This window comes from Dipodomys spectabilis, unplaced genomic scaffold (assembly GCF_019054845.1).
Source record: "Dipodomys spectabilis isolate Male_0828 unplaced genomic scaffold, ASM1905484v1 ptg000157l, whole genome shotgun sequence".
NCBI lineage: Eukaryota > Metazoa > Chordata > Mammalia > Rodentia > Heteromyidae > Dipodomys > Dipodomys spectabilis.
Genome location: NW_024870834.1, coordinates 19358542 through 19370633, shown reverse-complemented (window position 1 = coordinate 19370633; position 12092 = coordinate 19358542). Strand labels below are relative to the sequence as shown.

At 46.7% G+C, this 12092-nt stretch overlaps 1 protein-coding gene across 1 annotated transcript; it reads left to right on the top strand.

The window, feature by feature from the left end:
• Positions 1-3276: 3276 nt before the first annotated feature.
• Positions 3277-12092, top strand: Eif2b2 (eukaryotic translation initiation factor 2B subunit beta). Its single transcript, XM_042692759.1, has 8 exons — positions 3277-3504; positions 4209-4329; positions 4521-4669; positions 5543-5706; positions 6327-6422; positions 7852-7989; positions 9535-9601; positions 11574-12092. The coding sequence occupies exons 1-8, from the start codon at positions 3345-3347 to the stop codon at positions 11729-11731; spliced, it is 1053 nt and encodes a 350-aa protein (XP_042548693.1). The 5' UTR covers positions 3277-3344; the 3' UTR covers positions 11732-12092.

Below are 12092 nucleotides of genomic sequence, written 5' to 3'. Positions count from 1 at the left end.
GTGCTAGCCTTGAGCTGAAGAGTTGAGGGACAGCGCCCAGGCCCAGAGTTCAGGCCCCATGACCGGACCCAAAAAAAAAGAAGTTTCAAGGTAGGACACTCCTACATTTGCTCTTTTATACACTGACTATAATAAAAGACACCACAATACATAGACTAAATGTACAGGCTCTGAAGCCAGGCTACTGGGCGTTCATCCTAGCTCTTCCACTAAATGTATAACATTGAACAAGTTCCTCAGCTTCTCCTTTTGAAATGGCTGTATTCCATAAAGAATGAAATTATGTCATTTGGAAAATAAATGGTACTCGGTCATCAGGTCAAACGAAATAGGCTAGACTGAGAAAGACAAACATTGCATGTTCTCTCTCATATGCAGAATCTAGACCTGAAACAAAAAATGATACAGATGTAAAACTGGGGACTTTCTTGGGTGGAGGAACCTGCAGGATGAAAGAAGAGGATGAAATTAATTAAAAAAAAATTTTTTTTCCCTCAGGGACTGAGAAGGTGGCTCAGTGGTAGAGCGCTTGCCTTGTATGCATGAGGCCCTGGGTTCAATTCCTCAGCACCACATAAGCAGAAAAAAAAGCCAGAAGTGGTGCTGTGGCTCAAGTGGTAGCGTGCTAGCCTTGAACTGAAGAGCTGGGGGACAGCGCCCAGGCCCAGAGTTCAGGCCCCACGACCGGACCAAAAAAAAAAAAAAAGAAAGAAAGAAAGAAAAGAAAAGGAGAATGGAACTACCATGGTTTTCTTAGGCCAATCAGTATTTTCCCATGATAGGGCCACTTTCTCTGCTGATAGGAACCATCAACAAAGTCAGTTCTGTTAACAAGAAAGAAGAGTGAAAGTAATATTGGATGAGCAATCGGAATATCTGCCACACATCCCATTGGAAAAATGGGCAAACCACATGACCACATTGCTTCTTCACAAGAAGCAATGCAGATAGTCAATAAACATATGTAAAATGCTCATCTCTTTCTGCCCTTCCTTCTATACTAGAATTTGAATTTAGGGCCTCAAGCTACTCCAAAAGAAAAGAAGTAAGCAAGGAAGTTTTTTTCTTACCAATTAGACTTATTTTATTTATTTAATTTTGTTCGTCATGGGGCTTGAACTCAGGGCCTGAGTGCTGTCCTTGAGCTTTTTCTGCTCAAGGCTGACGCTCTACCACTTTGAGCCACAGCGCCACTTCTAGTTTTCTGGTGGTTAATTGAAGATAAGAGTCTCACAGACTTTTCTGCTGTGGGTGGCTTTGAACCGTGATCCTCAGATCTCAGCTAGGATAAACAGGCATGAGCCACCAGTGCCAAGCTCACAGTTAGAATTCTTAGAAAAATAGCACAATAGTTAAAATAATGTCAGATTAGTTTGGTTGGTAAATTTGGCAATGAAATAAAATGGAGGGCTCCAAAATAGTCTCATACATAATAGAAACTGAACATCTAACAACAGTAGCATTAGGAATCACTAGAGAAAGGATGAAAAAAATTGGATTACCACTTTCCATTCTGTATTAAAAGTAATTCTAAACCATGTATTCAGATGGAATTTTGAAATATTTAGATGGAACTGGTAGTATAACTCAGTGGTAGATCACTTGCCTAGCATGCCAGAGGCCTTAGGTCCAATCCCTAGCATAAATAATGAATCATATTTCAAATAAAATCTAGCTTATACATTTTTTATTTTGGGTTAAGGAACCATTTACAAAATAAGACCCAAAAATCACTATAAAATACAATATCAATAGTTGAACATACTAATAGTATTTTAAGTTTTGTTTAAAGACATCTCAAAATCATACATGGTGGGGCATGTCTGTAATCCCAGACTTTGGGATTACATTTCAATTTTGAAGCCAGTAAGGGTTTTGAAGTGCTGTGTTTTTTTATCTTAAAAAAATCAAAACCAAACGAAACCTCAAAGACAGGGTATAAATTACATGAATTGCTATGATTATGTGTTTTTATTTCTTGATTGTTAGTATGATATATTACACTAGTCAATTTCCAAATACAGAACCACGAACAGAGGTTCACACTTGTACATACATGAATATGGAACTAGGAAATGAGGAGAGAGTGGGGGGAAATGATAGAAGGATTTTCACTGATTAAGATTACATTATTCATCTAAATGGACGTTAAATTGAAACCCCTTTGAAGAACTATTTGATGATACACACATTACAAAGAAGAAAACAGCTGGGGGCTGTACTCAGGAGGCTGAGATCTGAGGATCACAGTTCAAAGCCAGCCCTGGCAAGATAGTCTGTGAGACTCTTACCTCCAACAAAACACTAAAAAACCAGAAGTGGCACTGTGGCTCAAGCAGTAGAGCCCTCACCTTCAGCTGCAGAGCACAGGGACAGCACCCAAGCCCAGAGTTCAAGCCCCATAACCGACAAAAAAAAAAAAAAAAAAAGAAGAGAAAACAATGAAACAAATATTGAGCCAACTTTGAATTCCAAGTTTAAATTGCATTTCATATGTACTATTTTTCTTTAATGTGTTGCTGGATTTGATCTGTTACTAATTTGTGGCAAATTTTTGGTGCATGACAGATACTGTCTTATAGTTTTCTCTTTCTGTACTATCTTCGAGTAGTTTTAGTAATCTTCGTGAAGAGTAATTTGTCATTTATAACAAAAGTCGTAAAAACGTGTGTGCCTAAGGAGAAATTTATCATTAGGAAATAATTCCTATTACACAGAGACTTTGGGTTCAAATAGGCCCGGATCTATGTGTACACTCACCTGCCCTGACTGTTTAAATATTGTGTCTGTCTCCCAGTCCATAAAATAGGGACGAAGCACCTGCTGAGTTGTATTAGATAAGACAATTCACACACTGTGCACCCAGCACCCTGCATGTATACCTATGACTCCCGTCCTGTCGGGGAGGACACCCCCTCTGCTGCTTTAGACCCTACTTCGAATCTCATTCAGAGCCTCCAGCAGGAGACCCGGCGGTAACTGAGTTCTGTGGTTCGGAAGAAAAGCCACAATTTCTCCAGTGTAGCCTCCGGCCAAGGGAGCCTAGAAACTTGCTGTTCCCATAGCAACGGGACTCCAGCGCTGCCCCCAGGCCTGACAGGTCGGCCTCGCACAGCTGCCGGGGAAACCGGAAAGACCACTTCCGATTTCGAAGCTCCGAGGCGAGCGGACGCCTCTGATTGGCCCAAGCAGAAGAAGGCGGGCCTACCGCCTCACAAACTGGAGTTTTCCTTGCGGAGCGGAAGTTGACATTTCCCGCCCCGGAAGTGAAACCCTGAAATTCATTTTTTTTTTTCTTCCTCCCAGGTGTGGGTGCTGCGGTGCACCCGGCGGCTGTTTTGGAGATGCCGGGAGCTTCGGCGAAGGACTCGGAGTTGTCCGAAAGGATCGAAGGTTTCGTTGAAACCTTAAAAAGGGGCGGCGGGCAGCGCAGCGAGGACATGGCCCGGGAGACCCTGGGGTTGCTGCGCCGGATCATCACGGACCACCGCTGGAGCGACGCGGGTGAGGAGGCCGGGGCGGGGCGGCTCGCCCCCCCGTCCCCCCCCACTCCCCCCCGTCCCCCCCCCACCCTCCCCCCACCCCCCCACACCCTCCCCCCCGTCCCCCCACACCCTCCCCCCGTCCCCCCACACCCTCCCCCCGTCCCCCCCACACCCTCCCCCCGTCCCCCCCACACCCTCCCCACACCCTCCCCCCCGTCCCCCCCACACACTCCCCCCGTCCCCCCACACCCTCCCCCCGTCCCCCCCACACCCTCCCCACACCCTCCCCCCCGTCCCCCCCACACACTCCCCCCGTCCCCCCCACACACTCCCCCCACCCCCCCACACCCTCCCCCCCGTCCCCCCCACACCCTCCCCCCACCCCCCCACACCCTCCCCCCGTCCCCCCCCACACCCTCCCCCCGTCCCCCCACACCCTCCCCCCGTCCCCCCACACCCTCCCCCCACCCCCCCACACCCTCCCCCCCGTCCCCCCCACACCCTCCCCCCGTCCCCCCACACCCTCCCCCCGCCCCCCCACACCCTCCCCCCGTCCCCCCCACACCCTCCCCCCGTCCCCCCCACACCCTCCCCCCGTCCCCCCCACACCCTCCCCCCCGTCCCCCCCACACCCTCCTCCCGTCCCCCCCACACCCTCCCCCCACCCCACCCCCTCCGCCCGGCCGGCCGCCCGGCCCTCACGCTCTGACCCTGGGGGTGCAGGGGAGCTGATGGCGCTGATCCGCAGGGAAGGCCGGAGGATGACGGCTGCACAGCCGTCCGAGACCACCGTGGGCAATATGGTGCGGAGAGTGCTGAAGATCATCCGGGAGGAGTATGGCAGGTCAGCCTCCCATTCTGGGCTCCGTGGTTGGATCCAGGCGCGCCCGCGCGCTCTCTCCCTGTCCCCCCCACCCCTCTCTTGTACCTGTGTCCTCTTAGTGCTTGGAACCTCTTGTTGCTAGACATCCCCCTGATGCCTACCTGACTACACCTCCTTCCCACCTCCCTGTGTGGGTCTTTTTACTTCCCTAGACTGCATGGGCGCAGCGATGAGAGCGATCAGCAGGAGTCTCTGCACAAACTCTTGACATCCGGAGGTTTGAGCGAAGATTTCAGTTTCCACTATGCCCAACTTCAGCCCAACATCATTGAGGCGATTAATGAGCTGCTAGTGGAGCTGGGTAAGAGTTCTCAACGCTGTGACCAGCACAGGCCAGGCAGATGAGGAAACAAAATGTTTTAGTCGAGATGGAAGAGGTTACCTGTTCTTGGTTCGTGGCAGAGGTTCCCTGTCATCTGGGTCGGTACCCAGAGTTTTGACTCAAACCTGATAGGAGGGGGAGGGGGCGAGACTGCGGGACTAAAGTAACCCTCTGGACTTTTTCCTACAGACCCATCCTTCACAACTGCAAATGCACTGTGACAGAAGCTCTTAGGGCAGAGTTTAATTTTCGTTTTAAAGACAATGAATTCCTGAAAAACACGCTTCCTAGGCCCTTCCCACTAAGCTTCATGAAAAACTTGTACACACACACACACACACACACACACACACACCTTCCTTGTCTTTGTGACCCAGGAGACCTGCAGACTTTCCTTATAATTAAAGTTCCTCGGAGATGAAGAAGCTAGGTACTACCTGTCCTAACCTGCTTTCAATTTCCTTCCCCAAGTTTTCTTCTCTTTCCTTTTATTCTCATGGATGTTGCTGTGACCACCTTTTGGGAGAAGATGTGTTTACCCCATCAGTCAGGCCTTTAGGGTTTACCAGACTGGTTATCTTCTAAAGCAAATGTAAGGCACTGGTTTGGTGGCAGGGAAGTCGCCGACTAGCAGAGGTGCACTTGAGAAAAAAGTGTAGACTGACTGAAAGATTTGAAGTAGAGGATCCCAGGGCAGTAGGTGTTTAAAATTGAGCTGTTTTGCTTTGCAGCTGTTTAACCCCAAATCTGCCAAATGGACAGCGTATACAAAGGGAAGACATCCTTTCTAAACTGCTGGGCCTATCTGATATATTGGTATTTTATATTTTCTTTACAAAATGGTTCTTGCAGAAGGCACAACGGAGAATATTGCAGCCCAGGCCCTAGAACACATCCACTCCAATGAGGTGATCATGACCATTGGCTTCTCCAGGACAGTTGAGGCCTTCCTCAGGGAGGCTGCCCGGAAAAGGAAGTTCCATGTCATTGTAGCAGAATGTGCTCCTTTCTGCCAAGTAAGCAAAACTACTGGAGTTGCTAAGAAAAATGAAAGAGGAATAAAGGATGGGTGACGGGTTGTGTCCATGACAACTCTGAATTGGTAAACAAGTCAATGAGACATTGGAAACAAAGTAGAAAATTGAGAGAATTTTCAAGTTGTTTATCCTATGAATGTTTTTAAGCATGATTTTAATTTTGAGAATCAAAGTGAACTGCTTAGGTCCAAGGAGAGAGAAATATTCTTTCAGGAATCAAAATAAGGGTAAATTACCTTGGGATTGATTGGTAGTTGGTCTGATCTCAATCCTTAAGTAAATAATAGATCTCAAAAAAGAAGTAGGTAAGGATGCAGGAAGTAGTAAAATAATGAGCCAGGAGTATCTTGTCAACCCTACTTTATTCTGTAAGTTGTATTTCCAGTTTTGTGGCTGCTCTGGAGCAATATATAATATTTTTACTAGCGTCCTTGCAGCTCAACAAAGTATATCCAGCTCGGGCAGAAAAGTGAGTTATGTGTTGGAAATCATGTGCTGGTTGTGCCTAGATCACAGGACCCCCAAGTCCAGCTGCATTGGAGAGCTCTTTTCACTGTCTCTCACTCTCTCCCAGCATCAGCCTTTCCCTCCTATTGCAGGGTCATGAAATGGCCATCAATTTGTCCAAAGCAGGTATTGAGACGACTGTCATGACTGATGCTGCCATTTTTGCTGTTATGTCAAGAGTCAACAAGGTGGGTGTCTGAATTAACTCTGTTGAATTCATGAAGGCTCTACTTTGAAAATATTGATGTCGCTGGACACCTGTGGCTCCTGCCTGAAATCCTAGCTTCTTAGGAGGCTGAGATCTGAGGATTGCGGTTCAAAGCCAGCCCAGGCAGGAAAGTCTGTGAGACTTACTGCCAATGAACCACCAGAAAACTGGAAATGGCACTGTGGCTCAAGTTGTAGAGTGCTCACCTTGAGCTGAAGAGCTCAAAGACAGCGTCCAAGCCCAGAGTTTAAGTTCCATGACTGACAAAAAAAAAAAAAGGAAAATATTGATGTCTTAGGCTAGAGGTGTCTCAAGTATTAGAGCACACAAGGCCCTGACTTCAAACCTTAATATCACACACACACACACACACACACACACGCTCACACTCATTTCTTTTTCTCCTCTTATAAAGTCCATGGTAAGGGAAGAAAGTTTCTAGCACTCTTTGAAAATACATACTTAGAGTTTTAAAATATGTTAACAAAATTCTTTTCCATTTATCTATATCACTGTCCCTCACTTGGAGTAGCCTCTAAGTTTTTGGTAAAGGCATTGAGAAGAAGAATAACTTAAAACCAAGTGAGAGCGTTAGCTTCTAGGGACTGGCTACAGGATTCCTACTTTATGTTCAGAAGAGTGGGCAAGGATGAGTGGTAAATGAAAAAAGTTCTTGGCTTCTCAAGAAATAAAGATAGCTGGGCACTGGTGGCTCACTCCTGTAATCCTAGCTACTCAGGAGGCTGAAATCTGAGGATCTTGGTTCAAAGCCAGCCCGGGCAGGAAAGTCCATGACAATCTTTTTTTTTTTTTGTCATGGGGCTTGAACTCTGGGCCTGGGCACTGTCCCTGCGCTCTTCAACTCAAGGTGAGTGCTCTACTGCTTAAGCCAAAGTGCCACTTCTGGTTTTTCTAGTGGTTTATAAGATAAGAGTCTCACAGAGTTTCCTGCCTGGGCTGGCTTTGAACCACGAGCCTCAGATCTCAGTCTCCTGAGTAGCTAGGATTACAGGCGTGAGCCACCAGTGCCTGGCTCTGTGAGAATCTTATCTCCAATAAGCCACCAGAAAACTGGAAGTGGTTCTGTGGCTCAAGTGGTAGAGCACTAGCCTTGAGTTGAAGTGCTGAGAGACAGCGCCCAGGCCCAGAGTTCAAGCCTCATGACCAACAACAACAAAAAAAAGAGATAAAGACAGGGAAGAGCAGTAGCTATTGCAACTTCCTTTGCCAGACTAGATTCATTCTTTTGGGAATGCTACCCTTCTGTGGCACTGAGCTTGTGATCCCTTTCCTCTGCTGGTCTGTGACTCAAGATGCCAAGATGGTGGACTGAGCATTCAGCCCGTTGAGGTCAGTGAATGCCTCTTTTAGGGCTCTACTTTGAATGACTCTTTCTTCCTATCCTGAAGGTGATCATTGGCACGAAGACCATCCTGGCCAACGGTGCCCTGAGAGCTGTGACAGGAACACATACTCTGGCACTGGCAGCAAAACACCATTCTACTCCACTCATTGTGTGTGCGCCCATGTTCAAGCTTTCCCCACAGGTATGTCTGTGAATCTGTCTCTGGCTGGGAGCCAACAGAGAGAAAGAAACTCAAGTATAAGCTTGAATGCTATGCTTTAACCCTCATTCTGGGCTTCATTTTATGTTCTTTCAGTGAATGGATTAGATACAGTGGAGGCTAGAAAGAGCCATAGAAATCCTGAGCCAATGTTAGAGCCTTTCCACTTTATTTTTTTTGTTTGTGTTTTTTTTTTTTGTTCCGGTCGTGGGGCCTGAACTCTGGGCCTGGGCGCTGTCCCTCAGCTCTTCAGCTCAAGGTTAGCACTCTACCACTTGAGCCACAGCGCCACTTCTGGCACTTTTTTTTTTTTCTTATGGGGTGCTGAGGAATCGAACCCAGGGCCTCAGGCATGCAAGGCAAGCACTCTACCACTGAGCCACCTTCCCAGCCCCAGCCTTTCTACTTTAGAAAGCCAATATAGCCCTGTGTGTATAATTGCCACCACCTGGAAGTGGTGCTGTGGCTCAAGTGGTAGAGCACTAGCCTTGAGCTGAAGAGCTGAGGGACAGCACCCAGGCCCAGAGTTCAAGCCCTACGACCAACAACAACAAAAAAAAATTAACCATATTTCCTATCATCCTAACCATTTCTGAAAATGTCAAGCATGTTGAAACTAGCATTCGTTTATTTGTCATTTTTGCGGGTCTGTCCTCTCTCCCCTGAATACAAGTGGTTGCTAAGGGAAGAAGCATTTTGTCATTGATAGAAACTATTTGTATTTGGAAACAACCTATTTATAGATCTCTTTTTTAGTTAAAGTGAAATTCTCAGGACATACAGTTAATCATTTGAAATGAGAAGCAAGTGGTATTTAGTACGTTTACATGGCACTAGTCAGATCCCTCTAGCTTCAGAACATTTTATCATCCCAGAAAAACACTCTGTGCTCATTAAATATCCATTCCCTATTCCCCTCCTCTGCATCTCTTAGTAACTGTGATCTGCTTTCTGTCTCTCTTTATTTGCCACTTTTGGGTATTTTTGTATAAAAGGAATCATACATGACTTTTTTTTTTTTTTTGGTCCGGTCGTGGGGCCTGAACTCTGGGCCTGGGCGCTGTCCCTCAGCTCTTCAACTCAAGGCTAGTGCTCTACCACTTGAGCCACAGCGCCACTTCCGGCTTTTTTCTTTTTTTGCTTATGTGGTGTTGAGGAATCGAACCCAGGGCCTTGAGCATGCAAGGCAAGCGCTCTACCACTGAGCCACCTTCCCAGCCCCCATACATGACATTTTATGTCTGACTTTTTTTTTCACTTAGGATACCTTCAACTTTTTGTTCATGATATAAAGTGTGTCAGACTTCCTTTATAAGTCTGGATTGTATTCCATTGTATAGATATACAACAGTTTTTTCATTTGTTTATTGATGTACATTTGGGTTGATTACACACTTTAGCTTTTATGAATAGTGCTGCTTTAAGCATTAAGTTTTCTGTTTGGACGTGGATTTTTCACTTCTCTTGGGAACTTATCTAGAATTGGAATTTCTAGGTCTCCTTTAAAATTTTTTTTTTCTTTATTAGTTCCCCAATGAAGAAGATTCATTTCACAAGTTTGTGACTCCTGAAGAAGTCCTGCCTTTCACAGAAGGTACATAAGTGTTCTGGGGGGCGTGGGAGGATTGGTCAGTAGGATTGAGTGATGTTGCTTTGTTTGAATCGTACTTCTAATGAGAACTGTTTTCTCTAGCACCTTAGAGTGTTTGAGGACCTGTGTTTGAGTCCATATTAATTTATTCTAAGGCAAATGTACGTTAGCTAAGGTGCTGAGGCTATAGTGTATTCAGTCCCTCAGAATTCACTGGATTAGTCCAAGTGCTTTACTTCAAATACAAGTGAATTGCTTTCAGTTGCTGTGGGGAGTCATTTGATGAATTGGCTGTCACAGGATGCAGGAACTGAAATGTTCCTACTTACAAAATAATATACAAGCCTGTCTTTGAGGTGCTGGTAGCTGACCCCTGTAATCCTAATCTCAGGGGGCCAAGATGAGGATCACTGTTGGAAGCAAGCCCAGGCAGGAACAGGCAGGAACGTCTGTGAGACTCTTATCTCAAGTAAATGATCAAGAAAGCTGGAAGTGGAGCTGTGGCTCAAGTGCTAGAGAACTAGTTTGAGCAAAAGAAGGCCTGGGATAGCACCCAGGCCCTGAGTTCAAGCCTCAGGACCAGCATACCACACACACACACACACACACACGCACACGCACACGCACACACAATATCTATTGAGCACCCACTCTATGTAGGCATAGGGGACATAGCAATGAGCAAAGGAAATAAGGTTCTCCTCCCTCAGACCCTGCATTCTGCTACAGTTGACAGGCAAGAAAATGTCAGGTCCTGGGATGTTTTAGGAAGGAAACAAAGAAGGGTGGGTGTTGTGAAAGTGGCTACAGAGATGTCAAGTTTGGAGAACAGTCCTGATTGTTTCATAGTTCTGAATGAATAGAGCTGAACGTGTGAGGGTTGGAGGAGTTTCCTGAGCATTGGTACAAGGTCCTGACATGAGACATGCTTAGTCGGTTGGAAAATGCTAGCCATGTGGATGGAGAGTAGTGAACATGCGTGTGTTACAAATTATAATTGATGTGCTGGAGAGGGGCTAGGTTTTTGAAAGTTACAATCTGAGTTTGCATTTTATGCTAAGGGCTATGCAAGAGCATTGGAGATGATGATGATGATGATGATGATGATGATCTTTGGTGCCGGTTCTGGGGCCTGAGTGCTGAGCTGTTGTGCTCAAGGTGGCTAGCACGCTACCACTTGAGCCACAACTCCACTTCTGGCTTTTTGGTGGTTAATTGGAGATAAGAATCTCAAGGACCAGGCTGACTTTGGACCACAGTCCTCATATCTCAGCCTCCTAAATAGCTCGGATTACAGGAGTGAGCCACCAGCACCAGCTGAGACTGTTTTTTGTTTTTTTTTTTGGTTGGTCGTGGGGCTTGAACTCTGGGCTTGGACGCTGTCCCTGCGCTCTTCAGCTCAAGGCAAGCGCTCTACCACTTTAGCCACAGTGCCACTTGTAGTTTTCGAGTGGTTTATTGGAGATAAGAGTCTCGTGGACTTTCCTGCCTGGGCTGGCTTTGAACCGTGATCCTCAGATCTCAGCCTCCTGAGTAGCTAGGATTACAGGCATGAACCACCAGCGCCGGGCTGAGACTTCTTTTTGTCTTGTTTCTTTGTTGTTTTAGCAAAGCAGGAAAAGGGAGAAATAGAGAGACGAGATCATACCCCCCACCCTTCTGCCCACACCCATCCCCAATCCTGCCAAATACCCAGGAGATAGGAGCTGGGAGTTCACTTTGTTTTGTTTTTGAAACAGAGCCTTGCTGTGTGTAGTCTAGATTGGCCTCCAACTCGAAGTCCTCCTCCCTCCTCAGCCACTGGAGAATTAGTGGGAGAAACTCTGTCTGGAGTCATCTCTTCTAATTTGCACTTTGCCCCAACTTCCCTTGAGGGAAATCATAATGGCTGCATTACTGAGCCTAGACTATGTGCTACTTAATTTTTAGAGTAGGATCCTCAGCCTTGTCCTTAGTGTGTGTGATTGCCTTGCAGGGGACATTCTGGAGAAGGTCAGTGTTCACTGCCCTGTGTTTGACTACGTCCCCCCTGAGCTCATTACCCTCTTCATCTCCAACATCGGTGGGAATGCACCTTCGTACATCTACCGCCTGATGAGTGAGCTTTACCATCCCGATGACCATGTCCTCTGACTGCCAAGCCACCATGTGCCCTAAACAGAGCCGGCTTAGAGAGACCCAGAGACTCTGTGCTGCTGCTGCTGCTGCTACAGTGCGGGACAGAACAACCTGCAGAACCTCAGGGGTGTTTCCTGACAGGAAGCACATCTGGGACTTTTTCTTGCCTGTCAGGCCTTAACAGAGCAGCAGAGCTTAACTTGTTGATTTTGGAACCTCTTAGTGACCTAGCTGCATCTGTTTCAGGAACTGCAGCTTTCTGGGTCAATGGTGTGTTAAACATAACATTGACTACCTTGTTGGAGTACAGATTTTTGCTCAGAAATGGCTCCTGCACCTTTTCCTGGCAGTGCCAATAAAAGCTTCTGAAAGTTCA

Excerpts from the sequence above, each read along its gene's own strand:
- Eif2b2 (XM_042692759.1), top strand. The coding sequence starts at position 3,345 with ATGCCGGGAGCTTCGGCGAAGGACTCGGAGTTGTCCGAAAGGATCGAA. Across the intron at positions 3,505-4,208 it reads CCACCGCTGGAGCGACGCGG|GGGAGCTGATGGCGCTGATC; the intron begins GTGAGGAGGCCG and ends CTGGGGGTGCAG. Across the intron at positions 5,707-6,326 it reads AATGTGCTCCTTTCTGCCAA|GGTCATGAAATGGCCATCAA; the intron begins GTAAGCAAAACT and ends CTCCTATTGCAG.